The 19,584-nt window shown below is 33.5% G+C and overlaps 1 protein-coding gene across 1 annotated transcript; it reads left to right on the plus strand.

Annotated features, from left to right (window-relative positions):
* Positions 1-4,124: 4,124 nt before the first annotated feature.
* LOC105334467 (tachykinin-like peptides receptor 86C) lies at positions 4,125-8,598 on the plus strand. Its single transcript, XM_011437922.4, has 2 exons — positions 4,125-4,299; positions 6,946-8,598. Exon 2 carries the CDS (start codon positions 7,314-7,316, stop codon positions 8,427-8,429), a length of 1,116 nt encoding a protein of 371 aa, XP_011436224.2. The 5' UTR covers positions 4,125-4,299; positions 6,946-7,313; the 3' UTR covers positions 8,430-8,598.
* Positions 8,599-19,584: the final 10,986 nt, after the last annotated feature.

The raw sequence follows: 19,584 nt of genomic DNA on the forward strand, positions 1-19,584 counted from the left end.
ATTTCCATGTTGTTGTTGTTAAAAAATCTAAAATAAATTATTTGAAATAAGAGAAGTTAACTTTGTTTGAGAAACTATCAAATCCCCTGAAACTCGGGATGAATTCATCATAGAAAACGCATCACACTTGTTCTACCTTTATGCAGTTGTTCTTAAAGATAATCATGTCATAACTCTTGACAAAAAAGGGTTATTCAGTACATTACAAGAACTTTAAAGTACACTGTTTATAAGTCGTAACCAATCATGAGGAAACTGTTACAAAATTGAACAGAAAAAAATAAGGCACAGTTTCTCTACTCTTCAAAATATTATATAATGTTTATATGAGTATATATCTTGTGCGACTTAGGTTTACGGTGAAACGCCCATTCATATTTCTATTTTCAGTTTTATAATAAAACACTATTGTCTTTTTGAAAGAAAACGAAAGGGTTGGCAAGCAATATGTTTATTTGTAAACAAACTTGTTATGATACTTTCAAAGCTTAATCGGTTTAATGCAAAAAAACAACAACATACAATTCAAAATTGAAGGGTACTTCTAACGAGGTGGAGTCAACACTTCAAAGGTCCTTGGAGAGTTTGAAGAATAATAAGGAAATTTTTTTTCTTTTAGGAAAATAAACAATTAATTTTAGCATTTTTAATTTATTGCTATATAAGTAATTAGTACATAAACAACACGATACATAATATAATTAAAGTACGTACTGTGCAATTCAAGTTAAGGGTTAATTATAAATCTATAATATTGATTTCAAACCATCTCTACGTATAAATCTTGGATCATAGACGGTCTGTCAGTCTGGATTTTTACGAAGAGCTACAAAAATATGTGGCCAAGTTAAGGTGGAATAACACACCTGGAAAAAGTCACTCAAATTAACTGTCAATTATTTGATTATGAAAGATATAATGATAAATAAACTATACATATGTCAAATAAGCGAAAAATTTGCAAATTGGGGATAGAAAATGAGTATCTAGAAAAATCAATTCAGTAAGTAACAACAAAAGCCCCTGCGGGATTCGAACTCGGTATGTACGGATCACAAGCTCAACACTTTATCCACTCGGCAATGAAGGAATTTATATGTTGCCGTCGATAAAAACCTTTTAATAAAACAAAATGTCGTTTCGATCAGAGGTCAGCCATTTTTTGACGATGTGTTATTCCACCTTTTGGGGGTCCGATGGTCATGGCACTTTTAGACGTAATTGATCTTTTTTGAAAGAAAAGCTCCACATAAAAATATAGGAAAATACCATAATTTAAAGGGTTAGATATAAAGATTTTTTTTTTCTTCATTACATCATAGTTTATAGCCTAACGATTCAAAGCTTAGAATTTCAGTAAGGAAGATCTGATGGTTAATTTGCATTCGGATCACGCTCGCCCTTTTCCGTAACCGATAAAAAGCGGTGACGGAAATGGCCGAGTATATAGTTACGATTGGGTTAATTTGTTGACCATCCAGCCTCCTATATACACGTACCAACTCATGGCTGGGATATTCTATTAACGAGTTGTGTTGTTCTGTGACATAAAACCTGCAAGTCTTAACAATAAAATACTATATGTCTAAAATTTGAAAATGAAAAAATAATCCTTGAATTATCGCATTATCGATCATATTACCTCTCATGATCTGCCCAAGTTTTCTTAATCACAGGCAGGTATAAATATCAATATCAATATAAATACCATAGTTATACAAACAGACGACTCTAAAGTCGTTTTATGTCGACAGGCTTATCAAAGACATAATTAACTGAACAACATATTTGTCAAACTCATGCGAATAAAGAAGAGGTAAATGTATATGCCTTGTATTATAAATGATGATACATTTAAAGGGTTTTTACTTACATTTGCATTTGGTAATACTTAATTAGAGATCTTGATAGCCGTGGCCAAAAGTTATGCCGTTGACCTTTGACCTAAAACGGGGTTCAAGGTCATTGCACTTTTTTAACTTACAATATGTCACTATTTTTCTATTTTATAGACACTTTGATATACTAGGTCACTACACACCCATTTTTTAAGATGACTTAGTAGTATTGTGTGAAGTAAGGGTCAAATAGGTACGAAGGAAGAAAAATTATATCAGGACGAGCATTATGCATTGACTTTTGATCTTGAAAAAAAAATCAATGCCACTGAACATTTTTTATTGGGATCATTTATAAAATATCCCTCAAAAAATATTGTTGTTGTTTTTTTCTTAACGTGTTATTAGATAATGATATAGTGTGCTATAATTTTAAAATAGCAAATTTCAAGCTCCAAAGTGTGCCAAATAATTTTTTAATTGCTGATAAAAAAAAATTCAAAAACATCATATAAATTATAACTAAAGGCTTTAATAAGGAGGTTAATTGTGAAAACAAATACATATACTCAATAGTCCCATTAAATAGTATATGGGTGTGTTATGTCATTTTCGATAGTCATTGAAAGTTTCCTTTTTAATTCAAAGTAAACATCGTGTATCGACGAGGAAATGGTTTGATCTGAAATAAATCAAATAAGTGCAAATCATCTCGAATTCGTGCCTGTGTACTTAATGTAAATATTCGTCATAAAAGTTTTAAAAATAACTCTGACCTCATGCGGGTTTGGATATTTCTTAATTTAAATGAAAAGTATGTTATAGTTATGTCATGTTTTTTTTTAATTTACCGGGTGGCAGAAAATACAAAATATTAAACGTGACAATTAAAAGCCGATAACTGTCCATTATGTCAGATATCGGACGACGGTCCGAGGCGTGCTAACGTCCCATAACTGGACATTATATAAACAGTGTGTAGAGGGGAGTGTGAAGTATAGAGTAAAGCGTTTGGCTTCTTATTTTATTCGTGTTCGATTGTAAAAGAATTCTTGGTCTAATTCTTGTAACGAAAATGCCCCCCCCCCCCCCCGCCATGTTTTTGAGTCAGATATATTTCGGATTGGGCAAATCTAAATGTTTAGAATATTTACCGTGCTAGGCACGTAGCGTCGTTTTTGAAAGTGGGGGGGGGGGGGGCAGACTCATCCAAAAATCTTGACAAGCAAAAAAAAAAGTGAATAAGGAATTTTTTAAAATCCTAATCCGGGGGGGGGGGGGGGGGGGATGGCGTCCTTATAACTGCAATTTCAATCCTTATCAATTTTTTACATGCTCCCAAAAAGGTGGGGGGCCAACTCCATCATGGTAATTCAATTTTTTATATGTAAATTTTTAAAAATTAGTTGCTGCGAGAAAAGCCCCCCCCCCTGCCCCCCCCCCCCCCCCCCCGATGCTACGTTCCTGCATGCACATATACATGTACCTGCACGCTCAGCAAATTAAACAACTTTTTCTTTAAAAATCATAAGCCTAAGGTTTTCATTCTTGATTTTGCATAGTTAAGAATACAGAATATAAAGACCACTACTTTTCATTTTTAAATCAAATTGCAAGGAATATTTATATTTCTATGGCTTGTTCAAAACAAATCTCTCTTTAAACTGAATGTTACAATAACCTTTTTTTTAAATCAATGTATTAGAGGTGCCACTCAACAAAAACTGAGGAAAGCAGCGAAAACCTGGATGGGGTCTTACCTTCAAGTATTAACGGAAGATCAAAAGGTGAAGTCATGGTTTTTTAAAAAAAACTTTATGGGGATGTCAAATTGTGTTTTAAATAATCTGGACAAAAAGAACTGGGATAGGAACATTGGACAAATAAGAATAACACATACATGATATACCATAATTTCACAATTATAACGATGCAATCTCTCTCTCTCTCTCTCTCTCTCTCTCTCTCTCTCTCTCTCTCTCTCTCTCTCTCTCTCTCTCTCTCCGTGCAAGACCAGTACTATATAAAATAGCATTAAGTGCATTTTGGGGTCATTACGGTACTTTGTCACTCATTCTACTGTGTAAAAAAAAATAAGGAATTATATATTTCATGTGTTTAGATAAACACAAACACTAAAAATACTTTTGTTAATCACGTGTTAGCTGGGCTGATTGCGATCATCAATATGTTTTAATCTATTGATATATCTGATCACCGGAAAAACGTCTTAAACAAGAAGGACGTAAGGGGCCGCCGTGCAGATACAGGCATCACTTTCGATGCAGTATTTATCTAGATAAACGAAAAATGTCATATCCGTGCAATTTACTTCAAACTAACATCATGTGCTCGAGAGTGATGTATGAATCATAATCCCAAACCTTCAATAGCCTTGACAATAAAGGGACCCCTTGTTACACACTTAGATCTAGGCCGTGGGTGCATTCTCTCATCCAATGTAAGTATATCAAACTTAGTTTCTTATAAATGGTTTTGAAATTATATTTTTAATTGCTTTTTTAATTTGTGATTTTTTTCTATCAAAAATAAGGGAATGTGAATTTTTTCCCTTTTTTTGGTTACAAACTATTTGTAAGATGTGCACTATACGAGGTGCATGGTTGTCATCTCTGCGTTGAATTCTAGTTGCATCTCTCTCTCTCTCTCTCTCTCTCTCTCTCTCTCTCTCTCTCTCTCTCTCTCTCTCTCTCTCTCTCTCTCTCTCTCTCTTTCTCTCTCTCTCTCTCTCTCTCTCTCTCTCCATGACTAATATATTTGTAAATTTAAAAAAAAACATGTTAAATACTGCAGGGTTTTTTTTAATTAAAAAAGGAAAGAAATTTAATAACAATTTGGCCATAGTAGCTGACCTTATTTAGATAAATCCTCGCTTTGTCCCGCGATGATTCAGAATACTTGGTTCATTACCCTTAATTATACAACAATTTAGTGATGACTGGGTGAGTTATAGCTCGAATAATTACACAAGAATAATCTAAACCAAGCAAAGTGCACATTGTGCAAGAAACGTAGCGAGTTATCCAATAATAACCTCGCTTCCACGGGCCAATCAAATCCCACGTAAGAAGACTCAGGTATTTTTTGAATATCATAAGATTAATGTAATGAAGCAGGTGTAAATTGCAAAAATGTGATGGAATTGGTGAAAAATTTTTGAATGAAGTTCTTTAATAAATTGAACAATTTTTACTGTATACATCATATACAAAAGGATTAGAAACAATATCGAACAACTTAGTTCTCGAGCTCTTCCCTCCAGGAGGCTATCAAAAAGAAACTTTTTTAACCAATATTAATAGTAGTTTTTGAAGTACCAACTACTTCTACTATTCACACTGATTATGCATGCTTCAAAAAATATTTCAATTTTAACATGCTTAATTTATTGATCAGGATATCGAATCCTTCTCAGAGTTATGTTGAATTTAAAATATAAACGTTTTTTTTAAAAAAAAACCACAAGAATATTTCTATGCTAATGTTCGAAGGCTACACAGTAATATATACTGCAAAGTACTGTTAACTGTTTAGGGAAATTATGTACGTTGGCCACTCAAAAAAATTACAAGCGAAAGATTGCGTAAGAGGAATTCTCGAGCACCGGGCATAAATCAGGCCTGCATGCTCGGGAAAACTTGAATATTGCATGTTAAACAAACAGGAAATATATTCAAAGGTCGCGCTTGACCGCTCTTGCTCAACTTTTGACCCTGTTGCCAGGGTGTTGTGGTTTCAGAACTAAGTGTGGATTTCCTCCCAGCTTCCGACTTCCGGGCTGCATGTTTCTTGTTGCGTTGTCCGATATCAATTCCGGCCTTGTGCTTTGAAATTAGACTTATTTCAGAACTGGTAGGCAATAGGCAATTTATGGCAGTTTCAGTGATTATAACAAGCCTCTTCAGATTTCATAAATGGCCTATTAAACTATTGGAAACAATTCTTAAACAACTTATTGAAATGAATAGTACATCTCTTAACTTCAAAGTAATTATAACTCAACGGTCGCATTTGAAACGAAAAGAAATTAGAAGTGTGACTGCCACTCCGACCTTTGTTTTTCCGCGCTTTATTCTGTAGTTCGCCAATTAAATTTTAATACGGATAAACAAAAGTCCCAATAAGATGTTTAAACGAATAGATATTAAACTTCACTATAATGATTTATGACCTTCCGGTGCAATAACATTCAGAATAAACAAATCTATATGCATATATTTGTAAGATAAAAAATGGTGATGATGATAATGATATGCATGTAGGTTCAGCTTATCGATCTATTGATAATATTGGTAATGATGTATATGTATTTTGCTGATAACATTTTTTAAATAAAATTGAACGCAATTTCGTCTGCCACCATAAAGTTGTGCGCACCTGACAATATTATACATTTATTGCATGATGGTGAGGGAGATTTTACATCGCATGAAATAAAAGTTCACGTTGCTTCCGAAGGGTTGGATATGATAAAAAAAATGAGATTACAGGAAAAAATTGAGATTTATTGCCCTGACACGTGATTGTCTAGAACCAATCAAATAACGCTTTGTATAGAAGTATCATATTAGGTATTATAACGTTGAACAAGTGGAAAATAGTAAAACAGAAACAACTGGGTGAAACGAGCTTACGTAAGATATGAATGATTTCGGATTTCCCCTTACAAATGTTAAATCGTTCCCTAGTATGTCCATATGAAAAGTTGATGATCGAAGGATTGATTGATTGATTGATTGATTGGTTAAGAGAATGAGAGAGAGAGGAATAGCTACTAGTAGATAAAAGTACCATTTTAAACTGATATAGTAGCCTAGACCCCGGATCCGCAAGTGTGTCAACAAAATAACGCGGGGAAAACTTTTTTTTTTTTTTACATTTTTAGGTAAAATAAATCTTTAGGTGGAAAATTGTATGTGTAAAAATAAACCCAGTGTACTCTCTCTCTCTCTCTCTCTCTCTCTCTCTCTCTCTCTCTCTCTCTCTCTCTCGTGGTTAACAGTATAAAATGACTTATAATGTACTCGACCAAAGGAAGCGTTGCACGACTCGTTGTTTGCTAATGAAACGTTCATCTTTATTACAGATCATATAGGAAACCTCCGGAGAGAAGCAAGCAGAGAGGTCATGCCCTGATGTCTCGGATGTGAATAACTATTTTTGCGCGGGACTGCCTTCCTGAACAAAGCAAGCGGCGTTGTTTCATTTTTGTGCGCGCCTTTTGAGGTTGGATGACCAACGTATGTGTTTCATATAAAAAACAAACAAAAAACCCTGAATATAACAGTTACGAAAGAAAACGCCAGCTTGAGTACGCTCGATTAGACAACATGGGGAACTCTGGATTTTGGAAAGGGCTGTATCGTGAGGAGTGAGGAGCTGTCGGACGTAGAACTTGCAAGAAGAAAAAAAGAAAATATAAAAATTGCAGAACTCTGTGATTGCTGGTCCAAAATGATTCAAAACATAACCGAAAGTGAAAATGAAAGTGAGCTGGTAAGACAATGGCTGGAGTACATGGCGCAGAAGAACCTTCCGCACGTGATGCTAGTGCTGATGTTCCTGATAGTGGGGATTGTGGGTAACACGATAGTAATTTATGTATACGTCTTCAAAATGAGGCGCTGTCGCGAGGACCGGTTCTTCATCCCCGCATTGGCGGTCGCTGACCTTCTGGCCACCATAGTCACGTGCTTGTACCACAGTATCAAGACGCTCGTCGTCAGGAGCGTGGAGGATGACATCTATTGCAAAGTTCCTTTGTTTTTCATGTGGAGCACTTCCACAGCTTCAGCCATGCTGTTGCTAATGATCGCAATTCACCGATTCGTCAAGGTACGCCAACAGCCCGGAAATAAGCTCAGCTCCAGGCTGAAAAAGGGCGCCATTTTGTTGACCATCATTGTCTCCATCAGCATCAATGCCCCAATTCTTTATTTTTCTGGCATTGGAAAATTCACCACACAGTTCAAAGAACACAATATAACAGTCAGTGCTTGCTTCACCGGCAATTCTGGCCACGAATCATTGGAAAAAGCGTATCTCATTTTTCTCTTCTTGGTAGCTGTAGCCAATATCATCGCAACCACAGGCCTCTATATCCCCATTGGCTGCGTCATTTACAAGCTGTCCAAAGAAAGCAAAGGAAACGATCGTCCTCGCTCTAGAAGCAGGGCTTTCTCGTTCGTTGCCGAAACTCAGAGCAGTATCAGTGACAATAGCGACAACAGAGAGAAGAAGTTTCCTACTTTAAGCAAACTGGACAAAGTCAAGTTAAACCGCCAAGAATCTCGCACTCGGAACCGCACAAATTTTAACATGATGTTCGCCATTTTGGTTCTGTTCTATGCTGTGTCTTACTTTCCGTCGTTCATCTTTGTCTTTCTCAGCCGAGATGATCCGAATTACTATAATCGGTTACCCTCGGCTTTGTCCAATCTGTACTACACATTACAGAGACTTTTCATTGTAAATCACATCATTAATCCGCTTGTGTACGGGTACTTTGATCTCAAATTCAGACAGAAACTCGCCAGTATGTGCTGCTCAAAAGGAGGCAGAAAGTACTGATTACCAGTTTATAGTGAACTTGTTGTTTTCATTTGTTTTGTTTTTTTAATGATATAAACTATGTATTTATCTATCTGCTGCAGGAACTCATGATTTAGAGGCTAATTTATTATAATTATCAGATTAAATTATTGTTCAAAATCGCAATTAAACTTTTGTACATTTTTTATATTCTGCTTAACAAGCCAATGGATCTTACGAAAAAAAAGAACCTAATTCGACAGAAAAAAACCACTTTGATATAATTAGTTGTACTTTCCCCTTCAGAGTTCAGATGACATATGGTGATAATGATATCCCGGTACATTATGTGTACAGTAATAGTGGTCGTGAGTGTGCAATGATTTTTTTTTTTGGCAAAACTGGCTGCTTACGAGACACAAGACTTTGAGGGCAACGCACTCAAATCGGTGTCAATGTCAGTTTGAAATTCACTTTCAAGTGGTACCGAGTACTAAAGTTCATCTACATTTCTTCCGTTGAAGTTGTTTCATGTGGAATTTTTTTTTCTTCTTAAAGTATTTTACTTAGTCTGTTAACGCGCGTACATGTACGTTTGCGCGTTTGGTTAGCGCAGGATTTAAGAATCGTTATGTATGGTTCGAATCACGTTGTGGGGCATGGATATAAGGACCACATGGAAAAACTTGAAATCATGACTGGAGTCTTCACGAAGTCTTTGAAATTTGATAGATCAAAAATACCCCAACTTATCCCCTGATCGAAATTATAGAATACACCAATGCATTATTGCACGTACATATCTAGAGATTAGTACTTGTATATACTTGCATCATAGTAAGAATAATTCTGTGATATTTTAAGAATTTTTTATCGAAACATAATATTCAGCACAGAATATTTCCACAATATTATTTTTAGCACTTTAGCGTGTCTCTTATGCAGACGGTTCACGGAACCAACATGTACTTGCAAACAAACCCCCTTAAATTGTGGCCCTTATGTTAAACGCCTTTGTCACAGTTTTCGACTGACAATAATTGGTTCCGTATATTAATAATATAATATCCTTGTTATAAAGGAAAACTTCCGCAAATGAGTGTACCTCGTATATGGAGCAACTTGGATCCGTAATTGTGGGAATGTGTAAGAAAATATGGATTAAACATAGTGCGCGCACTTTGTTGCCAACATTATTAAAGCATGCATGCAAGTAATATCTTGTTGAGATACTAACATGTGTAGCTTTTTGCTTGCTTAATGAATATCTTTAGTTGTTCGTTAGCTTCAAGCAATTAATCTGCTTACTGGTATTTGAGAAAAAAATATTGAAGAAATCTCAGATAAGAACTCAAACAAGATATAAACAGAAAAAACTTTGTAAAAAGAAACTTTGATATCGTCCATAAGTCATATTGAATAACACAAAGAATTAAAATTTAATTCGTCCTAGATATTCATGCCGTACACTTATAACGTAAAGGGTTGAATACGTGACGTCAAATGACTAAAAATGAACCCTATGTGGGACTTCAAGTGACTAAAGATTAGTCTAATAGGTGACGTATATTGACAGAGATTAGTCTGTTAGGTGACGTCAAATGACTAAAGATAATTCTAAAAGATGACGTCAAGTGACTAATGAGGCGTTTAAAGACAGATTATTAGCCTGACTAATGAAGTATGTTGATAAAACACAAAGCTGATGTAACAAGACAGATTTAATCGTTTTAGCACTAACCTTTTGTCATGTTTTTGACTATATACGTCAAACACAGAGTACTTTAATATACTTTCATCTCACCCCCCATGATATCATCTGTATTTTTATTTTAGACTAGTACTTCTTATGAACATTTGATAAAACACTTAAATGTTGAGAGGTTCGTGTAAAGAACCAAAAGATCGAATGTAAGTGAATGTACACTTAAAAATGAAGTCATTTTCTATATAAAGAGTTAAATAACAAATATTACATCATATAAAACAATTAATACAGAAAAGGAGGAAAAACCAGGATGGCGATTAACAGCCAACTTAGAACTGGCACGGACCAGGGGAGACCGACTGTCTAATTAAAACAAAGCATTGCGATGGCCGTCACCTGGTGTTGACGCAATGTGATTTCTGCCCAGTGCTCTGAATGTCAAAGTGAAGAAATTCAATCAAGCGCGGGTAAACGGCGGAAGTAACTATGACAAGAGATACAGTTGGATAGCGCCCAAAGAAACAATAAAAAAAAACGACTGTATACTTATAAAAACATATAGAAAAAATATTCTCCACTATTTTCAAACAGTCAAATTCAGGGAAAAAACAGGGAAATCATCGAAAAGATCAACTGGTTTCATGTAATAGTCAAAAATAGGAAGCAACTGCCCCGCAAAAACGATGCATCGTGCTTTGGGACAAAAACACATGGAGATTAAGCATTTTTTAAGACATAATTTTCTTTTAGAAATCTTTTTGCTTAACTTTGAATCGTGCTCACTCAGATCACGCATAGATCCACGAGCTAATATAACAAGTAATATTTGTTTTAAGGTCATTGACCTCCAATATCCAGGTTCAAAGTACGGGACTTATCATCCTCCTCGTACAAAAGAGTGCTTTGTTGAATACTTTTTGATTGATAAACGCCCATTTTAATTGTACTTATCGGCAATGGCCGAGCAGTGTCTTAATGAATAATCTCTAATAAATATTGAAAGTAGGCGGATTTGTGCAATGATGACTAATGTCCTACAATATCAAAGGAGTTTCCGATCCATCGCCGTTTTGTTTTATTTTTGTTTTGGTGTGGTCAGAACAGAAGGAAAAGGGATGACATCGTTACACAAGGAATTCTTTGTCATAAGATTTTTCTGCACGTCTTGCTATTAACTAGTTATTTGTTGTCATAAACATGCGGTAAGTAAATATAACTTAACAGGTACACTGAAATTTCCTCGAATAAGCATTTTACCTATAAGGTAAACCTTCTGGACAAGTTTCATAATGTTTGCAAATATAAAGAGCTTGTACGAAACATATTTGCGAAAGAACCCAATAGAACGGATAGCAATAAGATGTAAAACATATAAAGGCTGAGTTTGTGAGCCTTTTTAGCCTAAGATATTTGAATATTTGCAACGAACATATCTTTCACAGTAGACAATACGCTTCAGTAATTTGTAATAATTCAGAAGCAGACCACCCTTAGATATGATGAGGCATCATTGTTGACCTTAAAATAATGACTTCGATGTGCGAAACATTCTGATTCATTTTGATATTCATCAAAACCGGATGATTTTTTTTATGTTTTAAAATTGTTGTGGTTTAATAATCAGGACACTCAAGAAGGTTGTTTTCAAACTTTGGACCCCGGCCACGAGTAAAACCATCTCTACCGGTTTAAAAGGTGTACATAACACTATATTCGTCGATCGCTCATTACTAAGAGCAACTGTTGCCAACTTTTTTGGATTAGTATTTAGACTTAAACTTGAAGTCTCGTGATACAGTTTGTCATTGCAAACATTAGTTCTGAACGTTATGTGGACTAAGAGGTCAACATATTCTATCCCTGCTTTCTTCGTGGCGACTAATTTTTGTAACCAAGCTTAATATACATATTAACTTTGTATTGAATGAAATACAATTAAAGATTGCAATAAATATTCGCGACATTAATTTTGCAAACCTCGCAATTTTTAAATGTTGTTTTAAAGTTATTTTGTAAAAAAAAAAAAAATCAAAACTGGTTTGACAACTTCAGTATAATGTTGCCATTGTCGGTGCTATCGATGACTGTATTCAGGGCTTATTTGCCCTCTCGTTTATCTTTTCGCACTGCTGCATCAATTTAGCGCCGTCCTGAATTCGCCCATACACAGTTTGAAATTGATATTTTTATAAAAAAAATTGAATTCGCCCACTGACAACAAGGGGAAAAATAAAACGGGGGCGAATATTTCTCGTATACAGTAGCTGTTGTTATTGATGTTGCTTTTGTTGGGGTTTTTTTTATAGGACGGGATGGGGGTGGGTGGGGTTGATGTGTTGGGTAAGGGGGTTTGTGGGGAAGGACGACGGACAAAAATCAAGTTTTACTGCATGTATTAGGCACGTAACATCGTTTTTGAAAGTCGGGGGGGGGGGGCAGACTCATCCAAAAAATCTTGACAAGCAAAAAAAAGAAAAAAAGAAAAAAAAGGAAATTTGCAAAATCTTCAAAATCCTAATCCGTTGGGGAGGGGGGGGGGGGACTGGAGTAGCATATCTAAGACTTCAATTTCACTCCCTATTTCCTTATTTTCATACCAATTTTTTACATACTCCCCAAAAAGTGGGGGGCCAACTTCATGATAATTCAATTTTTTATATGTAAATTTTATAAAATTTCTTGCTGCGAGAAAAAGTGGGACCCCCTGATGCTACGTGCCTATGTATATATCAATGATATTGCTAAAAGTTTTGCAAATCATTTAAGGTTATTTGCAAAAGGAACTTTTTCGTCTATTCTAGAGAAAAGGTCTTGAATAAGACTTTGTGCCTTTATTATATATATCTACGTGTCAAATTTACTGGGTCAAATATGTCATATCCACAGGTTACCCAACAAATGAAACAGATAGGAGACAAGGTTGATTTGTCCCCTTGGACCTACATAAATGAAATACAACGGCTGCTGGTCATCATTGATTATAAGCTTGCCAAAGAGTGGGTGTTCATCAGACAACCCATATATTTCTAATCCTTTCGTTACGCCATTTTTAGAATATTGACAGAAGAGTTGTTAAATAAATACAGAAAGGTGCATTTTTTCGATACAAGAATAGCTGAATATTGTGATTATAATTTTTATATTACACATTATTTATATAACACTAAATTACTTTGATAAAATGTGATATGAAATTGTATATTAATAATAACATGGCTCAGTGGTTCAACGGATATATATTAAGATATAGGTAAAGGGGTTTGAGCCACCGATGCACAGGTACAAACATTCTTTTATCAAAATTTGATTTTCAAACTTGTATGCTAGTATTCATTCCATTATATCCATTGTTAGCAAATTTGCAATAACTTTGTAATATGCATATATAAAAACAAAATGTATTTCATTTCATCTTTAAAGTTTTAAGGAAAAATGAAATTTTTATGACGAGAAAATTTTTTGAGACCGATAACCATAAGGAATTTTTTCTTTAAATTTATTAATTCGTTTACTTTTCTTTTTCAATTTTTTTAAACGACTAAATGAATGTCTTTAACCTATTTTAGAAATTATTTTAATGACAATAAATAAATCAATGTATGATCAGAAACATACATGTACATGTATTTGTTCCAGGCCTCCTTTTAAATACATGTACAATGTACTTCTTATACAACGATACCATACAGCTATTTGAACCATCAGGAATCGTTTGCGTCCAATTTTAATGAAATTTTGAACAAGAAAATAATGTTGTTGTTTACTCGGAGGTTATGTACCAGACGAGTGGTTGATAGGAATTATTAAACCTATATTTAAGAATAAGGGCGACCCCACCCAGCCAGAAAATTATAGACCGATAACATTACTTAGTTGCCTCGGAAAATTATTTACATCCATTTTGAGCAAGCGTTTAGATACGTATGCATCTGAAATCAACCTCATTACTAGCAGTCAGGCAGGTTTTAGGAAAAATCATTCAACTCTGGACCATATTCTAACTCTTCAATTTTTATCAAATACCTTACTATGTAGAAAGAAAAAAATATTCTGTGCTTTTGTTGACTTTAAACAAGCATTTGATACCGTCTGGAGAAATGGTCTATGGTATAAACTATTAGATAATGGAATAGGGGGGAAATGTTATGCTTTTATACGAAATATGTACAAAGGAATAAAATCTAAGATATGTATGAACGGTATGTCATCTGATTTTTTCTGTTGTAATATAGGTGTGCGTTAAGGAGAAAATTTATCTCCTTTTTTATTTTCATTGTATATTAATGACTTAGAAGATTTTTTATTAGATAAAAATATTGTTGGGTTACAAAGTATTAGTTCTTCCATTGAAGATGAGTTGATGTTATACTTGAAACTTTGCCTGTTATTTTATGCAGACGATACGGTTATTATGTCTGAGACCGCTGATGATCTCCAGAAAGCACTAGATGAATTCCATGTGAACTGTTCCCAATGGAAACTAAATGTCAATGTAGAAAAAACAAAGATATTAGTTTTTTCAAAAGGCCCTAATCCAAAAAACATTTTTTATTATAATAATAACGTTGTTGAAATTGTGATTGAATTCAAATATTTGGGTACTGTATTTTCCAGAAGTGGATCTTTTTGTAAAGCAAAAAAACACTTAGTTGAGCAAGCACAGAAAGCTATGTATAGTATTATAAGAAAAATAAGACTTTTTAATCTACCCATGGAACAACAGTTTGATTTGTTTGATAAAGTAGTAGTGCCGGTTTTGCTCTATGCTTGTGAAATCTGGGGTTACGAGAATATAGATATTATTGAAAAAATCCATTTGAAATTTTTAAAATATATTCTATGTATGAAAAGTAGTACTCCATCGTATATAGTCTATGGTGAATCAGGTCGTTATCCTTTATACGTAACTGTATATTCTCGAATGATTTCTTATTGGACAAAAATGATCCAAGGTCAAGACAATAAGATTGTGTTTACTGTTTACAAATATTTAGCAAACCAATATATGTATAATAATGACTGTGTAAATCCATGGACTGATTTTATACGACATATTTTAGACTCATGTGGGTTCTCTAATATCTGGACAGAACAATGTACTGCAATAGTTAATGATAAGTGGATTTCTGCCGCCATCAAACAAAGATTGCAGGACCAGTTCATTCAGAAATGGGCAAAAGATATAGATAATTCATCTAAAGGTCAAATATATAAAATTTATAAACAAAAGTTTGGTTTTGAAAAATACTTAGGCATTCTTATAAAAAATTTTGGAAACCACTTATTAAATTCAGAACAGCAAATCACCGTTTACCGATTGAAACCGGTAGATGGTATGGAATTCCTGTAAATGACAGAAGCTGCACACTCTGTAATAGTGGTAAATTAGCGGACGAATACCATTTTATTCTTGAATGTAAATTTTTCTTAACTTTACGTAAGCAATTTCTATGTACCAAGTATTTTCAAAAACCAAGTACATTAAAATTTAGGGAACTGCTGATGACAACGAACATCAAAACATTGAAAAAATTAAGCTCTTTTATATTGAATATCCAAGAGCAATTCTGCTGTCCAGCCTAAACTATATTAGCATTTATTATTATTATTACTCTCCGCGTATTGAACACCAATGAAATATTGTATTAAATTTTTATATGATGATCTATTTTTTTTTCTACCACTTTTTGTATTATTACTATTTTTTTTCTCTCTTACTTACTTATGCTTACTAACACATGTAATACTATGTTGTATTATAATTTATATATAATTTATTAGACCCTTGACATCACAATTTAATGTAAATATGTTATTGTACCTCATGTACCATTGTATGATAATGGTTTGAGAGAATAAATTGAATTGAATTGAATTGTAATTGAATTGAAGGTTAAATTCCCATAACCCCAATGTAAACGATGTACATCTTTAATCTCAAAATAATTTAAAATCTAAACAGAACGTCAAAATTACTTTTTAAGCATGTACATATAGATTTCGCAGACCAAAAAAGAAGAAGAAAAGAAATGGAAGTATAACAAAAATATATTTCTTTTTTCCCAAAACACAGTATTTGTGTTTGTTGTAAAATTGAATATAAATTCTTTCATTTCAACAATTTGCTTTGAATTTATTTTATGAATCCAGAGGTATAGTTTTAGTAATTCATCAGCAGTTCTCGGTACCAACAGTAAAATGAATCCAAATGAGCACATACTCAGTAAGTTTCTATCAGAGCTCTTTAAAAAAATAATCTGTAAATATCAGAAATAACATCAACTATCTGTATCACAATAAATCATCGACGGTGACCCACGTGTGATTCACATCGATTATCTCCGAAACTTGTGGACTCAAAACCGTGGTTTGCGACGATGCAATAAATACGTTTATAATGATCCCAATTTATCAGCTTTGGCAGTATGCTATCAGAATTCATAAGCAAAAAAGGCACTCTAAATACAGTTTTAGATCAATAGTAATATGTATAAACTTGTTCTATCCTCATTCATTTTTAGGACTACATTACATGTTTCTCTTCCATTTTGTTGTGTTGGATGAAGGTTTGATGCAAGTTTTATTCGTTTAATTTCAAGTGTTTTCTTTTTTTAATTGATGTTGTTTGTGTTTTTTCCTTTCTATTTCTTAAAGGCAATAAAAAGTATATTTTTCCTATGGTTTTGTTTCATGTAAACATGATATCTGCAGTCACATCAAAATATGACAATAACAATTATATATCGATGTAGTTGTTTATCATATTATAATAATGAAGTGTGCGTGAAGACATAACATTTACGATGATTATAATCTGTTGTACGGGCATTTATAATGTTTGCTAGGCTTGGTGGCTTACTCACCCTTAATAAAAAAAACTTTAAAAAACTGTATTATGTAACATGCATAAAGACCCACGTAATACAATGATACAATGTACATGTACATACAACAGCTTGTGGGTTTTTTTTAATAAGTTGTGGCTTTTTTGGAAAGTTTAGTCATAAAAAACGAGAATTCCATGGGGTTTTTTTGGTTCATTTTTAGAGTTTAAATGTAAGTACATTGTAGTTTGAAGTTTTTCTTGGAAAGGGGGGGGGGGGTCTGGGTTAAGGTTGAACGAAATTGATATTTGATAATTATGATAAATATTGATATCTAAAGCTATTTAACTTGCATAAGAGTGTAATAAGGATTATAGAACAGTGCATTCCATTTTCAATCATATCGTATGCTCTGAAAAAATCCTGGTTATGAATAGGTTTTGACCACTACGTCATTTTTTATTCATAGAGAACAAAAACTGAATTCTGCAATAGCGGCCACTTTATCTTAAGTGCTTTGTGATTTCTGTGGTTATTTTAGAATTCGAATACAATATAAATGGGACAATACTTATTAATTACGTTAAACTGTATATCTTTCAGCATGCATTATTATTATGTCACACATATTTTGTGGAATAAGATGCCTACATTCAATAGATGTCTATAATATTCGTAACGACCGACAAAATATAAATACACTTGTGACAACATTTACAATATTCAAAAAAAGTCTGATAACAATTAAGGTGGCATGGGACATCTGTCGATATTTATATGGATTAAAGTACTATATAATTGAAAAACTTTCACCGTACCGGTTAAGAATTTTTAAATTTTACAATTATCAACCAAAAAATAGCTTTTAAAAATATTTGAAAAGGTAAAAATTGTAAAACCCCCAGCGGGATTCGAACTCATGACTTACAGGTTCGTAGTAAACCCTCTAACCCACTGCGCTACGGAGTTAGGTGACCATTTTTGGAAAGAAACTAGTTATATAATTACACTTTATTTTATTGTTTATTTGGATAAACAATACGTCACAACATGGAAGTGTCCCATACCACCTTAAATAACTATTATATATATTGCAAACACAAAGTACAGAGATTTATTTATCAAGTCTATGACAACACATAACATCTATATATGTACTTGTAAACACTAACTTTTCACAAAAATGCAAAAGTAGGTCGAGTTAATCTTTAACGACCTTCACAAAAACATGCACCAATATTTAACTTTTAAGGCCTGTTTAAAAGAGTAAGTGGCAAAAGACAGCATTTAAATAAGTGAAAAGATGTTTTAAATAAACACGTGTTTAGACAACATATAAGTGACAACATACAATATCTGTAGCCACATTTGACAACAGGTTGATTTAAAAACTAACCTGTGACAACAGCACATTTACATAAGCTTATGATAAGGCAACATTAAGATAAGTGACAACAGTCAAAATCTATAATAATCTTTAATTAGAAAAAAAATAACTCTGTAAAAACAGACGATATTTATATCATCCTGTGAAATTTACTTACAGACGATAATCATATCAACCTAGGGCCAGGTTGAGATGAGAATGAGGATAGACAACATATACATAAGCCAATGAGAACACACTTACATGTAATTCATATAAAATAGCCATGCGTTTGAATAAATACCATTTTCTTCTAAATAAATGTACAACACACAACATTTATAATATTAATCTGTGACAACAGACAATATTTATATTAACCTGTGACAACAGACAACATTTATAGTAACCTATGATACAGACAACATCTTAATAAGTATGTGACATCAGACAACATTTATAATACTTGTGTATACAGACAACATTTAGATAAATACATGTATATGAAAACAGACAACAGACAACTTGTAATACAGACAAATTTTATAAAAGTATGTGGCAACAGACAACAAATATATTTCATAAAATGAATGTATACATGTACTGCGAAAAATTGGGACTGAGATAGAAAGTGGGTTTATCTTATTTTGATGGTCGCAAAGCAATGGTCAAAAATTAAATGTGTTACTTTTGCACCCAGTCTCATTTTTCAATTACACTTATAATATTTTTTAAATGAAACAGATCAAACGAGTAAGTTTAAGTTTTATAACTTCAATCCACGCAATCGATGTAATTGAAAACAGGAAAAAATACTTGTTGTTAATTGACAAATGCTCATAGATGACAAGTAGATGGAAAATACAACAATTCTAATTTTAGATATTATAAAATTATTTATCAAAAGTTTTGGTTATAAATCGATCTAAAAAAACTTAAATGATAAGTATGGATAAGGAAAAAAATCATTAAAAAATAATTGAAGAAGGAAAGGTTTTATCATGATGTGAATACAGTCAGGGGATTGGAATTTTGGCGCGTGAACGGTCGGAAGCCGGAGAGGTACTTACCCCACTTTAGAGCGGAGTGTTGTCGAGTGGTCTCACAACGGTGACACCCCTCGCTCTGAAGGAAAAAGATATCGAGACACGCGTCCTTGAGAAATACAGGCAGAGACCCGAGGACAAGAGGAGAGGGAGATTGATACTAATCAGCCTACTATCTGTTTTTTTGCTGTTTTGCTGTTACATGGCGGTCGGAAGATAACGATGTCATTATAAACCGGACACTGTCTTA

Source organism: Magallana gigas, chromosome 10 (genome assembly GCF_963853765.1).
Source record: "Magallana gigas chromosome 10, xbMagGiga1.1, whole genome shotgun sequence".
NCBI lineage: Eukaryota > Metazoa > Mollusca > Bivalvia > Ostreida > Ostreidae > Magallana > Magallana gigas.

Coding starts and splice junctions, on each gene's coding strand:
- LOC105334467 (XM_011437922.4), top strand. CDS start 7,314: ATGATTCAAAACATAACCGAAAGTGAAAATGAAAGTGAGCTGGTAAGA.